The sequence below is a fragment of the Balaenoptera musculus genome, chromosome 8 (genome assembly GCF_009873245.2).
Source record: "Balaenoptera musculus isolate JJ_BM4_2016_0621 chromosome 8, mBalMus1.pri.v3, whole genome shotgun sequence".
Classification (NCBI taxonomy): Eukaryota; Metazoa; Chordata; class Mammalia; order Artiodactyla; family Balaenopteridae; genus Balaenoptera; species Balaenoptera musculus.
The window spans coordinates 84507858-84520657 of record NC_045792.1 but is presented as its reverse complement, the minus strand read 5'-3'; the positions used below and the strand labels follow the sequence as shown (position 1 = coordinate 84520657).

The following is a 12800-nucleotide window of genomic DNA, read 5'->3' as shown; positions in this document are numbered from 1 at the left end:
AGCTGCCGGCTAGGCGCTGTGAGTTTCTTAGTCTTAGTTTGGTGCTGGTCTGACATGGTGTGGAAGACCCCACCACTACAGCAGAGTACTAAGGTCTGAGAATACTCTTCTGGGAGTTGGGGTTTCTCCTAGAATGAGAGAGTAAAGCAAAAGATTTGAGATGCACTGGAAGAAATGAGGTGGGAAGTTAGTGCTGGGAGGAAAGATGAGAAAGCATCTGATCTGCCTTTACACTACCTTGATAAAACCCCAATACTCTCAAAGGAACTGTAAGATATGGGCTTACTTTAAAAGGTAAACTACTGTAGAACATATAAATTACATCTTAATTCAGCTAAATTTGACTTTCTTGGAATTTTTTGTAAAACATAAGATGGAATCTCCTGATATCCAGTGCATTATTAATACATATTTAAGAAAACTGGAATCTATGTGCAGATAAGTTTAGTGGTGAAGGCTGCTGGAAAATTTTATCCTTATTTTAAAGAACACACTTTGGTATGTGTTGTAATAAATTAAGGCACATTAAAATACACCATGCCAATTTGTTTTTTAATGTAAATCATAAGAAATTTCTTTTTTCTTACATAACATTTTAGTTCATGAAACTTACAAAATGATTTTTTAAACTCTGCAGGGAAACTGCTAGTTCTCAAAACAGAAAATTGTACCTTCTATGAATTTTAATAACATTCATGTGGCCCCTTAATATCTAGCTCAAAGTGGATAGAAGATGATCAGTGATCATTTGAATAAAGTAGCATTTAATAAATAAAGGGTCAGAGTGGGCCATTAATAGACATTGAAAAAAGAGTAAACTATTGTAGTTTACCTTCTGTCAGTTGATACCTTTAAAATTTTAAAGCTGTATATTCTCAGACTCAAGCTTAAATTGTATCTTCAATCATTCCCTAAATAGAATTATAAGTAAATACATACTATAAATTTAGCATCTGACTTTCACTGTGGCAGAGTGCAGGAACTGGGTTAATAGAAACAAGATTATGAAGAAATTCATTGAACAACATTGATTAAGGGACTAGTATGTGCTAGGCACTGAGCTGTATTAACAGTAAATGATGGGGGTCTGAGAAAGTTATGTTGTATTACCTACAAGAGGCAACATAATTCATGTAAATACTTGTTATTGATCCAATCACTAGGTCATGGATATATGGTCTGGACTGGACTATCCCAGTCATTCTTCTCTGCTTTGAGCTGGGCACTGAGAATATGGAGGACCGCTGTACATTTGAATCTGTAGTAACGCAACTGGGCTACTTTGGGATTGGCCTGATGCCCAGAACTCCACAGTGCTATATCCCTATTAGATGTCCAGACTGAGCCTGGCTTCTGCCAGAATTCTGTGCATGAGTCAGGATGTGCCTGGACCAGGGATGTACCCTGATCATCTGAGGATAGGTGCTGATACTTTTTCTGTAGTCTCTTCCTAGACATAGCTATATCTCCTTTGTTCTATATGTTCCAGAAATTATAGACAGAAGGCTTTTCATTCTTGTACCAGAACAAATTAAAGTTTAAAAGTCAACTATTTCGTTTTAAGTGTAAAAAGTAGTTTGAAGGTAGTCGGAGGATTCCCTAGCAAGGTAGTTTGGAATAAGATTGATAGAACTGAGGAAATTTACCTTATAAAGGATTAGTAGAATGGTATATATAAATGTTTCTAGTTTTGATATCACTAGATATCACTATTAAGCATAGAGAAATTGTCGTTTTTTCCCTTGTTTCCTGTATAAATTTAAAAAAACTATTTGTCCTTTTCTCTTTTTTTTCCCCTTCCTTTTTTACAGGTGCTACTTTTACTGACTGGTTTACTTCTTATGTCAACAATGTTGTATCAGGTGGCTTCCCTATCATCAGAGACCAAATTTTCAGGTATTTCACTTGGGGCTTTTTGGAGTGGAATGATTATAAATCAGAAAAAAACATCAGTTACAGATCATGAGTTGAAGTTTCCCACGAGGGTTAATAACAGAACCTCTCATCTTAAATCTCACTATTTTATTCTCACTTTAAAGCCAAAACATCCAAACAGTTGAACAGCCAGTATTTTTTTCATCTGGAAGAATCAAGAGAAAAAACTGATTTTGATTTAGAAGCTGTGGCTTTATAGTAGTTACATAGTTTTTTTTTTTTTTTTTGCAGTGGAGGGGGAGGCTGTTGCCAATAACAGATTTACTGCGAATAGCAAGTCAGTAACTATTAGCTCCTGGAAAATATTAGTCATTATCTCTAAATGGAACATTCAGGTATTATAGATGGAATTAGAGGTTGGTTCACAGTAGCCCAGTTGGCAGAAATGATACATTAATTACACATTAAAGGCCTCTAGAATAACAATACTAACACATTTTTATTGTCAGAGTCACTGTGTATAGGGCATAGCTGGGTTTTCAGATGTTCCAAAAGTTTCCTTAGCTCTGAAGACTGAGATAAGCTCTTTTTAGTTTCCAGGTTAGTTACTGATCCATTATTTGAACCACTGGTCGTTGAACCTTGACTGCTATCATTATTGATTAAGAGTCTTCAAGGTTTTCTAGATTGTTTGTTCTTTTAAGCTTAATAACTATACCTTTAAGGTGCCAAATATGATTTAAATTTGTTTTTATTGTAAAGTAAAATATAAACTATTTTGCATTGTGTCTTTAAATCTTTTATCTTACAGAATTGACGTTTGTTGATTAAAAAATGTTTAATTTTTTAAAATTACCTAGATATGTTCATGATGCAGAGTGTGTAGCAACGACTGGGGATATTACAGTTTCAGTTTCCACATCGTTTCTGCCAGAACTTAGCTCTGTACATCCACCCCACTATTTCTTCACATACCGAATCAGGTGAGAATTTTAAATGGGGTCACCTTTTGGGATGTATCTTATGGATGTGTTGTTATCACCCCATTTGACGTGGTATAAAAACACATTCTGAAAGGCAGCTTCTTGCTAAAGTGTGGAGGTAGGTGGATAACAAACAAATTTTCTACAATATAGTGTTTGTAAAGCACCTTGAGTTTGTATCAACCTTTAAGTTATTTCTTCAAATATAAGTATTGTGCCAGGTACTTTGAGAGGTGGACCACTAAGCTGTAATCATCATGAAAGGTCAGTATTAGAGTTATAATGCGTTCTGAAAGCTATGAAATTGCCCAAGATAAAACCATGCATTTCAGTTTTATCTTGCCTGTCTATATTTAATTAAAAGTGTAATAAATATTTATTGAGTACAGCCTGTATATTAGACATAGTGCTGAGCAAGCCCTGGATTTGGTTAAATAAAAAACAAATATTAAATACACTTTAATTAGAAGTACTCTGTACTGTGAGGTAAAGATAACTCATTGCCCTAAGGGATTAAGAATGCTTTGTTTTCAGATGTATTTTTAAATACTTTATGATATATATTTTTTAAAAATACATATACATGCATATATACATACTAGAAATAATAGTAATGTATACTTAACCAGAAAGCATTCTAGGATTTTGGTATTGTATGAAGCCTTTGATATGTCCAGTTACACATATTCAGATGAATGTTGTTTTAATTGTTTAATTTAATCCTGCCTAGGATTGAGATATGCTTAAAATAGTAATACCTACACGTGCTTATACGGTATTCTAAATGAAAATAAGAGTCAGCAGAGTCTCAGAAAAAGGAGGGAAATAATAGTATTGGAAAACAGAGTCAAGGTATAACCCCAGTAACTGAATAGTGGATGCACAAAATAGTGACATTTTGCTCTGAGCTTTCTAGAAGCTAATGGAGAAAAGGGCTGTATAGCCTTGTAGTGAAAAAAAAGACTCCATTTTTTAGAACAGAAGTTTTTCGTGGCACCATATTCTAGAAAGTGTTTCCCACATTGGTCTTTATTTTAACAGCAAAAGATTGTTGTCACCACTGTGTTTGAAAATTTTTATGTTGCCCTTTCTATTGTTAATCCTAAATGAAAGTCAAGTGTGTAAATTGAATGAAAGCATTTCTGTGGGGGAGTCCAGCTAATTAGGCCAGTATCTTTGCAAACTTACAGGAATAGATGATTTACACAGATTTCGGGTTGGGTTTCTTAATTTCCTTTAGAAATCCCTTTCACTGGCTTAGCTCAAAATACGGTAGCTCTTAAACAGAAAAAAACCAACGTGTCTCTACCACTCCATTCTCTTCTCCAGGATTGAAATGTCAAAAGATGCACTTCCTGAGAAGGCTTGTCAGTTAGACAGTCGCTACTGGAGAATAACTAATGCTAAAGGTGATGTGGAAGAAGTTCAAGGACCTGGAGTAGTTGGTATGTGTCCCAAGATTTGGGTTTATACATCAGCTGCTTCTAAAACATTTTGGAGAGTATATATGTGATACATAGCTTGGCAAATGCATGATGTAGTTAGTGGATAAGACTGCATCTTTTTAATAGCTGTGTTTCAGTGTGAAAGATATCATAGATTCTGAATTCTTCTCCTAATGCAATATTTTGCTTCATAAATATAATGTGTAAAGGTCATTATTTTATCAGTTTAGTACCTGAAACATGAACTTTTCTAAAATTATAGCAAACTCAATTATTCAGGGATTGAATTTCCATTCTGTAGATCACACGGGTTTCTTGCTTTTCCTTCTTAACTGCTTTATTTTGTTAGCTGGATAATTATTCATTATCATATTCTGTAGGGTTACAGGGTGTATGGCAGAAAGAAAAAATAAATTTCATATTGGTCATCTTTCTGAAATTTCAGGAGAAATGTTAAACTTAATAGCACAGATTTTATTGTTTTTTGATTTCAATCATCTCTAGCCTCTGATTACCATTGACATTTGGCTTTTAAAAAAATTATGATTATCATAAGTTTCTGAGACCTCAGATTCTTCACGTTTTCTATGTGTACTTCAGGAAAATAATATTATTTAAGCTATGTGCTTTTGTTATTGGTCCTAAGCATATGTAGAATTCAGTTTAAATTGAAGTTGTTTTAATTAATTGCCACAAATAGATTCATATTCTACGTGTCTTTTTAAGGAATTTTTCCTGGATATTAAAGAATTTTATTAAAGCTGTAATTCTTTTTCTGTCGTTTCGTCTATTGGTGTAAAACCTTTCCCTTGTGACTGCCATTTTGTCTGGGCTAAATGCTTAAGATGCATCTTCAGAGTTTTATGTTTTAGTCTCTTGCTACATTTAAACATTTAGATTATCCTTATCTCTGTTTGAACTAGAATATGTGACACTTTTTATTACCATTGTCTTAAAGATTGTGTCTTCAATGCCTCTCCTTTTTTTTTAAATTATTTTTTTATAAATTAATTTTATTTTATTTATTTTTGGCTGTGTTGGGTCTTCGTTGCTGCACACGGGCTTTCTCTAGTTGCGGCAAGTGGGGGCTGTTCTTCGTTGCGGTGCGCGGGCTTCTCATTGCAGTGGCTTCTCTTGTTGCAGAGCACGGGCTCTAGGCACACGGGCTTCAGTAGTTACAGCACACTGGCTCCGTAGTTGTGGCTTGTGGGCTCTAGAGTGCAGGCTCAGTTGTTGTGGCTCGCGGGCTCTAGAGCACAGGCTCAGTAGTTGTGGCGCACGGGCTTCATTGCTCCGCGGCATGTGGGATCTTCCCGGACCAGGGCTCGAACCCGTGTCCCCTGCATTGGCAGGTGGATTCTTAACCACTGCGCCACCAGGGAAGCCCCCCTCTCCTTTTTTAATTTTCATTCTACTGGATATCACCCCCCCCACCCCCCAACACACTATAGGGAATTAGGAGAGTACAAAAAAATGTCAAAATACTCATAATCCCATCCCAAAATATTAACATTTTGTTATATTTCCTTTTAGATTTTTTTCTAATTATGCATTTTCTTTAATATAGTTTAAAGAGGACATATCGTGTTTGCTATAATGAAGAACTAAATATTATACTTTAATTTATTGTTACTGTTTTCTCTGCAGGTGAATTTCCAATCATCAGCCCAGGCCGGGTATATGAATACACAAGTTGTACCACATTCTCTACAACATCAGGCTATATGGAAGGATATTATACCTTCCATTTCCTTTACTTTAAAGACAAGATCTTTAATGTTGCCATTCCCCGATTCCATATGGCATGTCCGACATTCAGGGTGTCTATAGCTCGATTGGTAGGTTAAATTTTCCTCTGGTGCTGATTTTTCATGACTTTGTAGAATGAACTCCACAGAAGGTCTTTGTTGATTACCCAGGCAGATAGGTTGTAAATGGTATTTCAGAGAACCCGAGAGATTTTGAGGGAAATATCTTTGGGGGGAGGGGGAGATGTGGTAATATGTTGGGGGGGGGGTGGACAGTAAGTAAACTAGGCTCCAGATTCTTCAATCAGAGTAACTCTACTATTATGTTTTTGTTGTTGTTTTTATTTGTTTGTTTGTTTTAAATAGACTATTTTTTAGAGCAGTTTCAGATTCACAGCAAAATTGAGCAGAAGGTACAGAGATTTCCCATATACCCTCTGCTTCAACTCATGCATAGACTCCCCCATCATCAATATCTCCTGCCAGAGTGGTACCTTTGTTACAGCTGGTGAACCTACATTGACACATCATTATCACCCAAAGTCCACAGTTTACATTAGGGTTCACTCTTGGTGTTGCATATTCTGTGGGTTTGAATGTATGTATAATGACATGTATCCACCATTACAATATCATATAAAGTAGTTATTAGTTTCAAAGTTTCAGTGTCTTTTCCAGTTTCCAAAAACAGTTTTGTTGCCTAATGAGAATCACCACACTAGACCAGTTAGAATCGCCTTTATTTCATTTCATTAAGACTGGGGAAGCAATTTCTTACAGTGGTTTTGCTAGAACTCCCAATTTTTAAAAATAACACAAATATCCTATAAAATCATTACAAAGAAGATTTAATGGGTAGACTTGCACTTTTAGTAGTCTCTCTTTGGGATCATTTCGTAAGTCAACTAGTTGTATTTTTGAAATCTCATTTCTAGGGTGACAGGTATAGCGGTAACCCCAATCTTACAGGCTATAAAATGATTAAGGAAAATTATGACACTTGAGTTATACAATAGGAATAAATTATGAATTGCATACCCAGAATATAATCAAGTCATAGGTGTCAAATGTTCAAAAAAAGCTCTCTAGCTCCTGGGATGACCCTGATGGGTGGGTCTAACATAAGTCTGGGAAGATAGACATGATATTGATCTAACTTAGAGCGGATACATTCCCAACTCCAGTTTGGAAAGAGAAAGATGATGATGAGACTTTAGGCCATTATAATTGTGGTATTTCTGGTGAAAAGAATCTACAGCCTGGGTTTGGAAGTGAAGTTTAGCTTCCCTCCCAGTGGTATATTTCCAATACTGTGAATTTGCTACTTCCTGTAACAGTCTTCCATTTTTGACTAGCCCCATTTCTGTATGAGATTGGTATCATCCTTAAATGTTTGATACAATTTATCAGTGAAGTCATCTTGGGCTGGATTTCTCTTGTGGGAACGTTTTGAGATATGAATTTTATTTCTTTAATATTCATATTTTGTTTCATGTTTCACTTTCGGTAATTTTGTGTCTTTCAAGGAATTTGTCCATTTGTTCTAAATGTTGAATTTATTTCCATAAAAGTTATTTGCAGTATTCCCTTGATATGCTTTTAATGGCTGTAAGAGCTATAGTTACATGTAGTGTTTTGTTCTTAATATTGGTAATGTACATCTTCTCTTTTGTTCATCAACTTAGCTAGGGGGTTGTCACTTTTATTGATTATTTAAAGGAACAATTTTTGGTTTCACTGTTTCTCTCTATTTGTTCATTTTCTGTTTCATTGATTTCTGGAGTTATCTTTATTTCTCTCCCACTTACTGTGGGTTTAATTTGCTTTTTTTTTTACTTCTTAAGGTGGAAGTTTAAATTATTGATTTTAGACCTTCTCTCTAAGCACTGTTTTAGCTACATTTCACAAATTTTGATGCATCATTTTCATTAACATTTAATTCAAAATATTCTCAGATTTCCCTTGTAATTTAATTTTGATCTATGTCTTTTCTAGAAATGTATGAATTTCCAAACATTTGGAGCTTTTCCAGTTACCTTTTGGTTATTGATTTCTAGTTTTGTTATGGTTAGAGAACTCGCTGTGTATAATTTCAATCTTTTTAAATGTTTTATGGCCCAGCATTATGGTCTATCTTGGTAAATGATCCTTGTGTATTTGAAAAGAATGTATATTCTGATATTTGGGGGAATATTAATTCTATAAATGGCAAGTCAAATTGGTTGACTATTTTTCAAGTCTTCTATATATTTACTGATCTTTTGTATGTGTGTGTGTTCTCTGAGAGATGATTGTTGTAATCTCCAACTATAATTACAGTTTTGTCTATTTTTTTAATTCTGAATTTTTATTCTTTTTAATTTGCTTCATGTATTTTAATTATACGCAAATATATTTAGGATTGTTACGTGTTTTTAATGAAGTGCTTCTTTTATTGTTATAAAATCTCTATCTATGGCAATATTCCTTGCCCTAAAGTTGCTATATATTCCTGACCTAAAGTGTAAAGAGTGTTGACATTTGTTTGCACAGGTAGTTTGTGTAGTTAAGTTACTATTGGGTCAGTCGATCCTGTTGAGGCTTGTTTTTAATGTTTGTTAGGGTGGGGATAGAATAGTCTTTACTTAAGGACAGTAGTTCTCAGACTTTTCCGTCTCATGATCCCCTTCAGCTCTTAGAAGTTATTGAGGACTCCAAAGAACTCTTGCTTATATGGGTTATATGACATTTATCATGTTAAAAATTAAAACTGAGAAGTTTTATAATATTACTCCTTTTTTAAAGTTTTAAATTTTTAAATTTATAATTTCAAATTACAATAATAAACTCATTACATGTTCAACCCTCTCTTAACTATGTTCTTACTTAGAGTTTTAGTTTCCTCCCAACCACAAAGAAGCATATAAAATCTTGATCTGCCTTGTGGAAAATGTTTCCTCTTTCTCGAGGATGAGAACTCAATAAAATGAAATGAGAATTCTGGACTTATTTCTAATCAACATGAAAGAGGCAGTGGGGATTGTATTTGTATTGTGTTTATTTGTATTGTACCTTTCCTGTTTAAAAATTAGTTTTCTTGATATGGACGTTGAGTTGTTCCCCTTATTTGTCCACTAACCATATATTATCATACTTAATACTTCCTTTTGCTTTATACTTTGAATGTTGCTATAAAACATTTTTTGGTTGGTCTTAAGCCTTTTCTTGGTCTAGGTAGTTTGTTTTTGGACACGTTAGAGGCTCCTGCTGCTTATTTATTTCCATTCTTGTCTGTGTGTTCCTCTTTCCATCTACTGTTTGTATATGTACACTTTTGTCTGAGATCATCAGCAATCTCCCTCTTTAGCTACATTGATTTAACAGTTTCTCTGTTTTTTTCCTTAAGATAATTAATAATCATACTACCTGGATTTAATGTTTCAGAATTTCCTAAGCTTTAATCCTCTCCCCCTTTTGTACCTTCTACTGAATTTTAAAGTCTTTATTTCCCACATTAAAAAAAATCAAAAGATAAAAGTCATGAAATATATTTATGTATATTTTCTCTGATTGTTGTTGTTAGTGTTATAATAAATCCCAAGTGACAGTTCCTTTGACAAATTCTAAAGGACATTTCCTTTCCCCCACGTTAATTAATTTGCTTGCTCAACAGATATTTATTGAGTACCTACTAGGTGCTGGGGAAAATGCAGTGAACGATATAATCAAAATCTCTGCCTTCAGGGATGTGATGTACAGCATGGCGACTATGGTTAATAACACTGTACTGCATATTTGGAAGTTGCTAAGAGAGTAGATCTTAGAAGTTCTCATCACAAGAAAAAAGCCCTGTAACTATGTAAGGTGATGGATGTTAACTAGATTTATTGTGGGGATCATTTTGGAATGTATACAAATATTGAATCATTATGTTGTACATCTGAAACTAATATAATGTTGTATGTCAATTATGCCTCAATAAAAATAAAAAAATAAAAAAAGAAGAAAGTTGAGGAGATGAAAAAAAAAATCTCTGGCTTGGAATTTACATTCTAGTTGGAAGAGACAAAGTGTAGCAAATACACATGCCTCACTATGTCAAGTAGTAATACATGCTCTGGAGAAAACTCAGAGTAAGGGAGCTAAGAAGTATGTTGTTGGGTTGTTCTGATAGACAGATGTGTCAGGGAAGGCCTTGGTGACATTTGAGTTCAGACTTGAAAGAAGTAGAGGGAGCTGGGTGGATGTGTGGTTGAAGGGTGTTCCAAGCAGAAGAACAGCAAGTACAGAGGTGCTGAAGCACTAATGTGCTTGGTATGTCTGAAGAACTGCACGGAGGCCAGTGTAGCTGGAGGGCAGTGAACAGGGGAGAGTGGTTAGAGACTCGATCACGGGGTAGTGGGATGCTGCATATGCAATGCCATAAAAGCCTTGTTGGAAGGACTTTTGCTGCCATCACATCCCAAGTTTCCCAATACTTCCCACATTACCAGCTAGGTCCTCCTTGCCCTTCAGAATTCTGTCCAATACAGTAGGTCCTCTCACTGAGTCTTCAAATGTATGAGAGAGAAAACCAATAGCAGAATGGGTCAAGACTCAATTAGAGACACTGCTTAAAAGGAACTGAAGTTCCCAAGAGATGTTCAGATATTGGATGTTCAACATCACTACTGCCTTATTCCGAGAGCCTTCAACAAATTAATTTAAAAGCAGAGTCTAACGATGCTGATTGTCTTTATACCAGGAGCTCAACAGAAATCTCTTAGACCTCCTGTTGACAGTACATAAAACTTACCAGTAGAGGTCATACCTTAGTAATATTTTCAGATCCTCTTTTCTGTAAGCATGTAGGTTAATAAAGAATTGTTATTCAATACACTAATAAGTTCAGTAAAATTTTATCTTGGGTTGTTAGGAGTGGTCTGTTTGCTACATTGTGTGAATTACCAACCACCATGTAAAAAATAAGTACTATATTGATGAAATATATTTACCATTAAAACCACATTGAGCATTTTAAAACTTGTGATAGAATATATACTCTAGAATTTGCATCAGCATGTGCATTATGAAAATGTATAAAAGGCTATAAAATTCTATTTTAAAAATCTATAAACACTCTCTGAGAAGTCTATAAAAATTCATATTTGGCATGCCCAGTTGTTTAGATTGTAGGTAAATGAGAATTTATATTAAATAAGAGTAAAAAAACTGATGGAAGTTCTTATCAAAAGATTGTTTTCTCTTTCAAGGAAATGGGTCCTGATGAATATGAAGAGATGGAAGAAGAAGAAGAGGAGGAGGAGGAGGAAGACGATGATGATGATTCGGCAGATATGGATGAATCTGATGAAGATGACGAGGAGGAGAGACGGAGGAGAGTCTTTGATGTTCCCATTCGAAGACGCCGCTGCTCTCGCCTTTTTTAGCAAGCCTCTGCTGATGGAAGCCCTGGGGTGAATCAGCCTGTTAAATAGATTTCTCAGTAATGTAAATAACTAAATTGTTCTCAGCTTATAGAAGGAAAACTAGCATGAAATATTGTGCCAGGACCTGGGTTCTATATGACACTACTTTAGGAACTGGATGGTTTGAGTTTGCTTAGTGTTTTTGAGGTAGAGGAGGAAATGGGAATCTTTTTTTCCTCTTCTTGAAGTCAGTGGGAGAATAGTTCTGCAGCTAAGGAACAGACATTTTTTGTTTAAAGATATTTTATACTTATAAAAATATGGAAATGGGAGGGAGTAGAATAAGGATTTAAAATGAAGCAGAAATACCTACACAAGGATAGAGAGAAACTGTGTGACTGAATGATTCTGTGAAAAGACTTATAAGTTATTTAGAAATGAACAGAATTTGTAATTAGGCTAATCCATTTAGTGAGTCCTATATATTTTGTACTCACAGGGAACTAATTGACTAAATAGCTTGAATGCTAGTTGTCCTTTCTTAGACAATCTGTCCTTAAATTTAGAGTTTTCATCACAACAACCTTGAATTTAAAGTCTATCAGTATGACTTTGATCTTGAATTTAGTCTTCAACTCTGCCAACCTTGAATTTAAAGTCTTCAACACTATGACCTTTATCACGTTGTTCACAGATGCATCATTTTTGAAGTGTAGTGTGTAAAAGTATGTATTGTGTTGTTTATTAACAAAAGATTCTTCACAATATCTCATGTAGTCTAAATTTGGAAATACTGCTTCTGTTTTGTTTCCCCTCTATATACTTGACTGTCTAACTTTGTGATAAGTGACATGAATTTTAAGTTAAGATTAAGTCTGTTTCCCTAAAACATGGATTTTTTTGTAATTATATAATTGAGAGTTTGGAATGAAATCCTCCAAGTGTCAAAAACTCACATTTTGAAGACATATTTTGGTTCCGATCCTGTATTTTGTATAATTGCCTATTTCCCATAAACTAATATTAATAAGCCTTTGCTCTTAAGATGGAAGATGAGATCAAAACTCATTGGCCTATTGCCAGAGGCCCATTCAAAGTCATTTCCTGGTTTTGACGATACTCTGTCATGTACTCCACCTTGCAATTCCCCCAGGAACAGTTCTTTAGTAGGGAAAACTGTAGGAAGAGGGAGGTATATACAGGATTAAGCAGCTGCCATCAGGGACCATGAAGGCAAACTTAGTCTTTCATACTGGCACATGTCAAAATGTTCTGAAGTGGAGTAAGTAGTTTTTCCTGCTTATTTCTTTTTAAATAGGCTCCCAAATCTATTATGCCTATCCTTTTTTTTTTTAATTTTTA

The 12800-nt window shown here is 34.8% G+C and overlaps 1 protein-coding gene across 1 annotated transcript in view; it reads left to right on the top strand.

The window, feature by feature from the left end:
- Positions 1 to 12405, top strand: part of FBXO3 (F-box protein 3) — a 32110-nt gene extending 19705 nt beyond the window's left edge. Inside the window, exons 7-11 of the mRNA XM_036860718.1 lie at positions 1812 to 1896; positions 2736 to 2858; positions 4188 to 4303; positions 5951 to 6141; positions 11283 to 12405. Of these exons, the coding sequence (XP_036716613.1) occupies positions 1812 to 1896; positions 2736 to 2858; positions 4188 to 4303; positions 5951 to 6141; positions 11283 to 11459 (692 nt within the window). The 3' untranslated portion in view covers positions 11460 to 12405. The remainder of the gene's footprint in view (positions 1 to 1811; positions 1897 to 2735; positions 2859 to 4187; positions 4304 to 5950; positions 6142 to 11282) is intronic.
- The last annotated feature ends 395 nt before the right edge of the window (positions 12406 to 12800 follow it).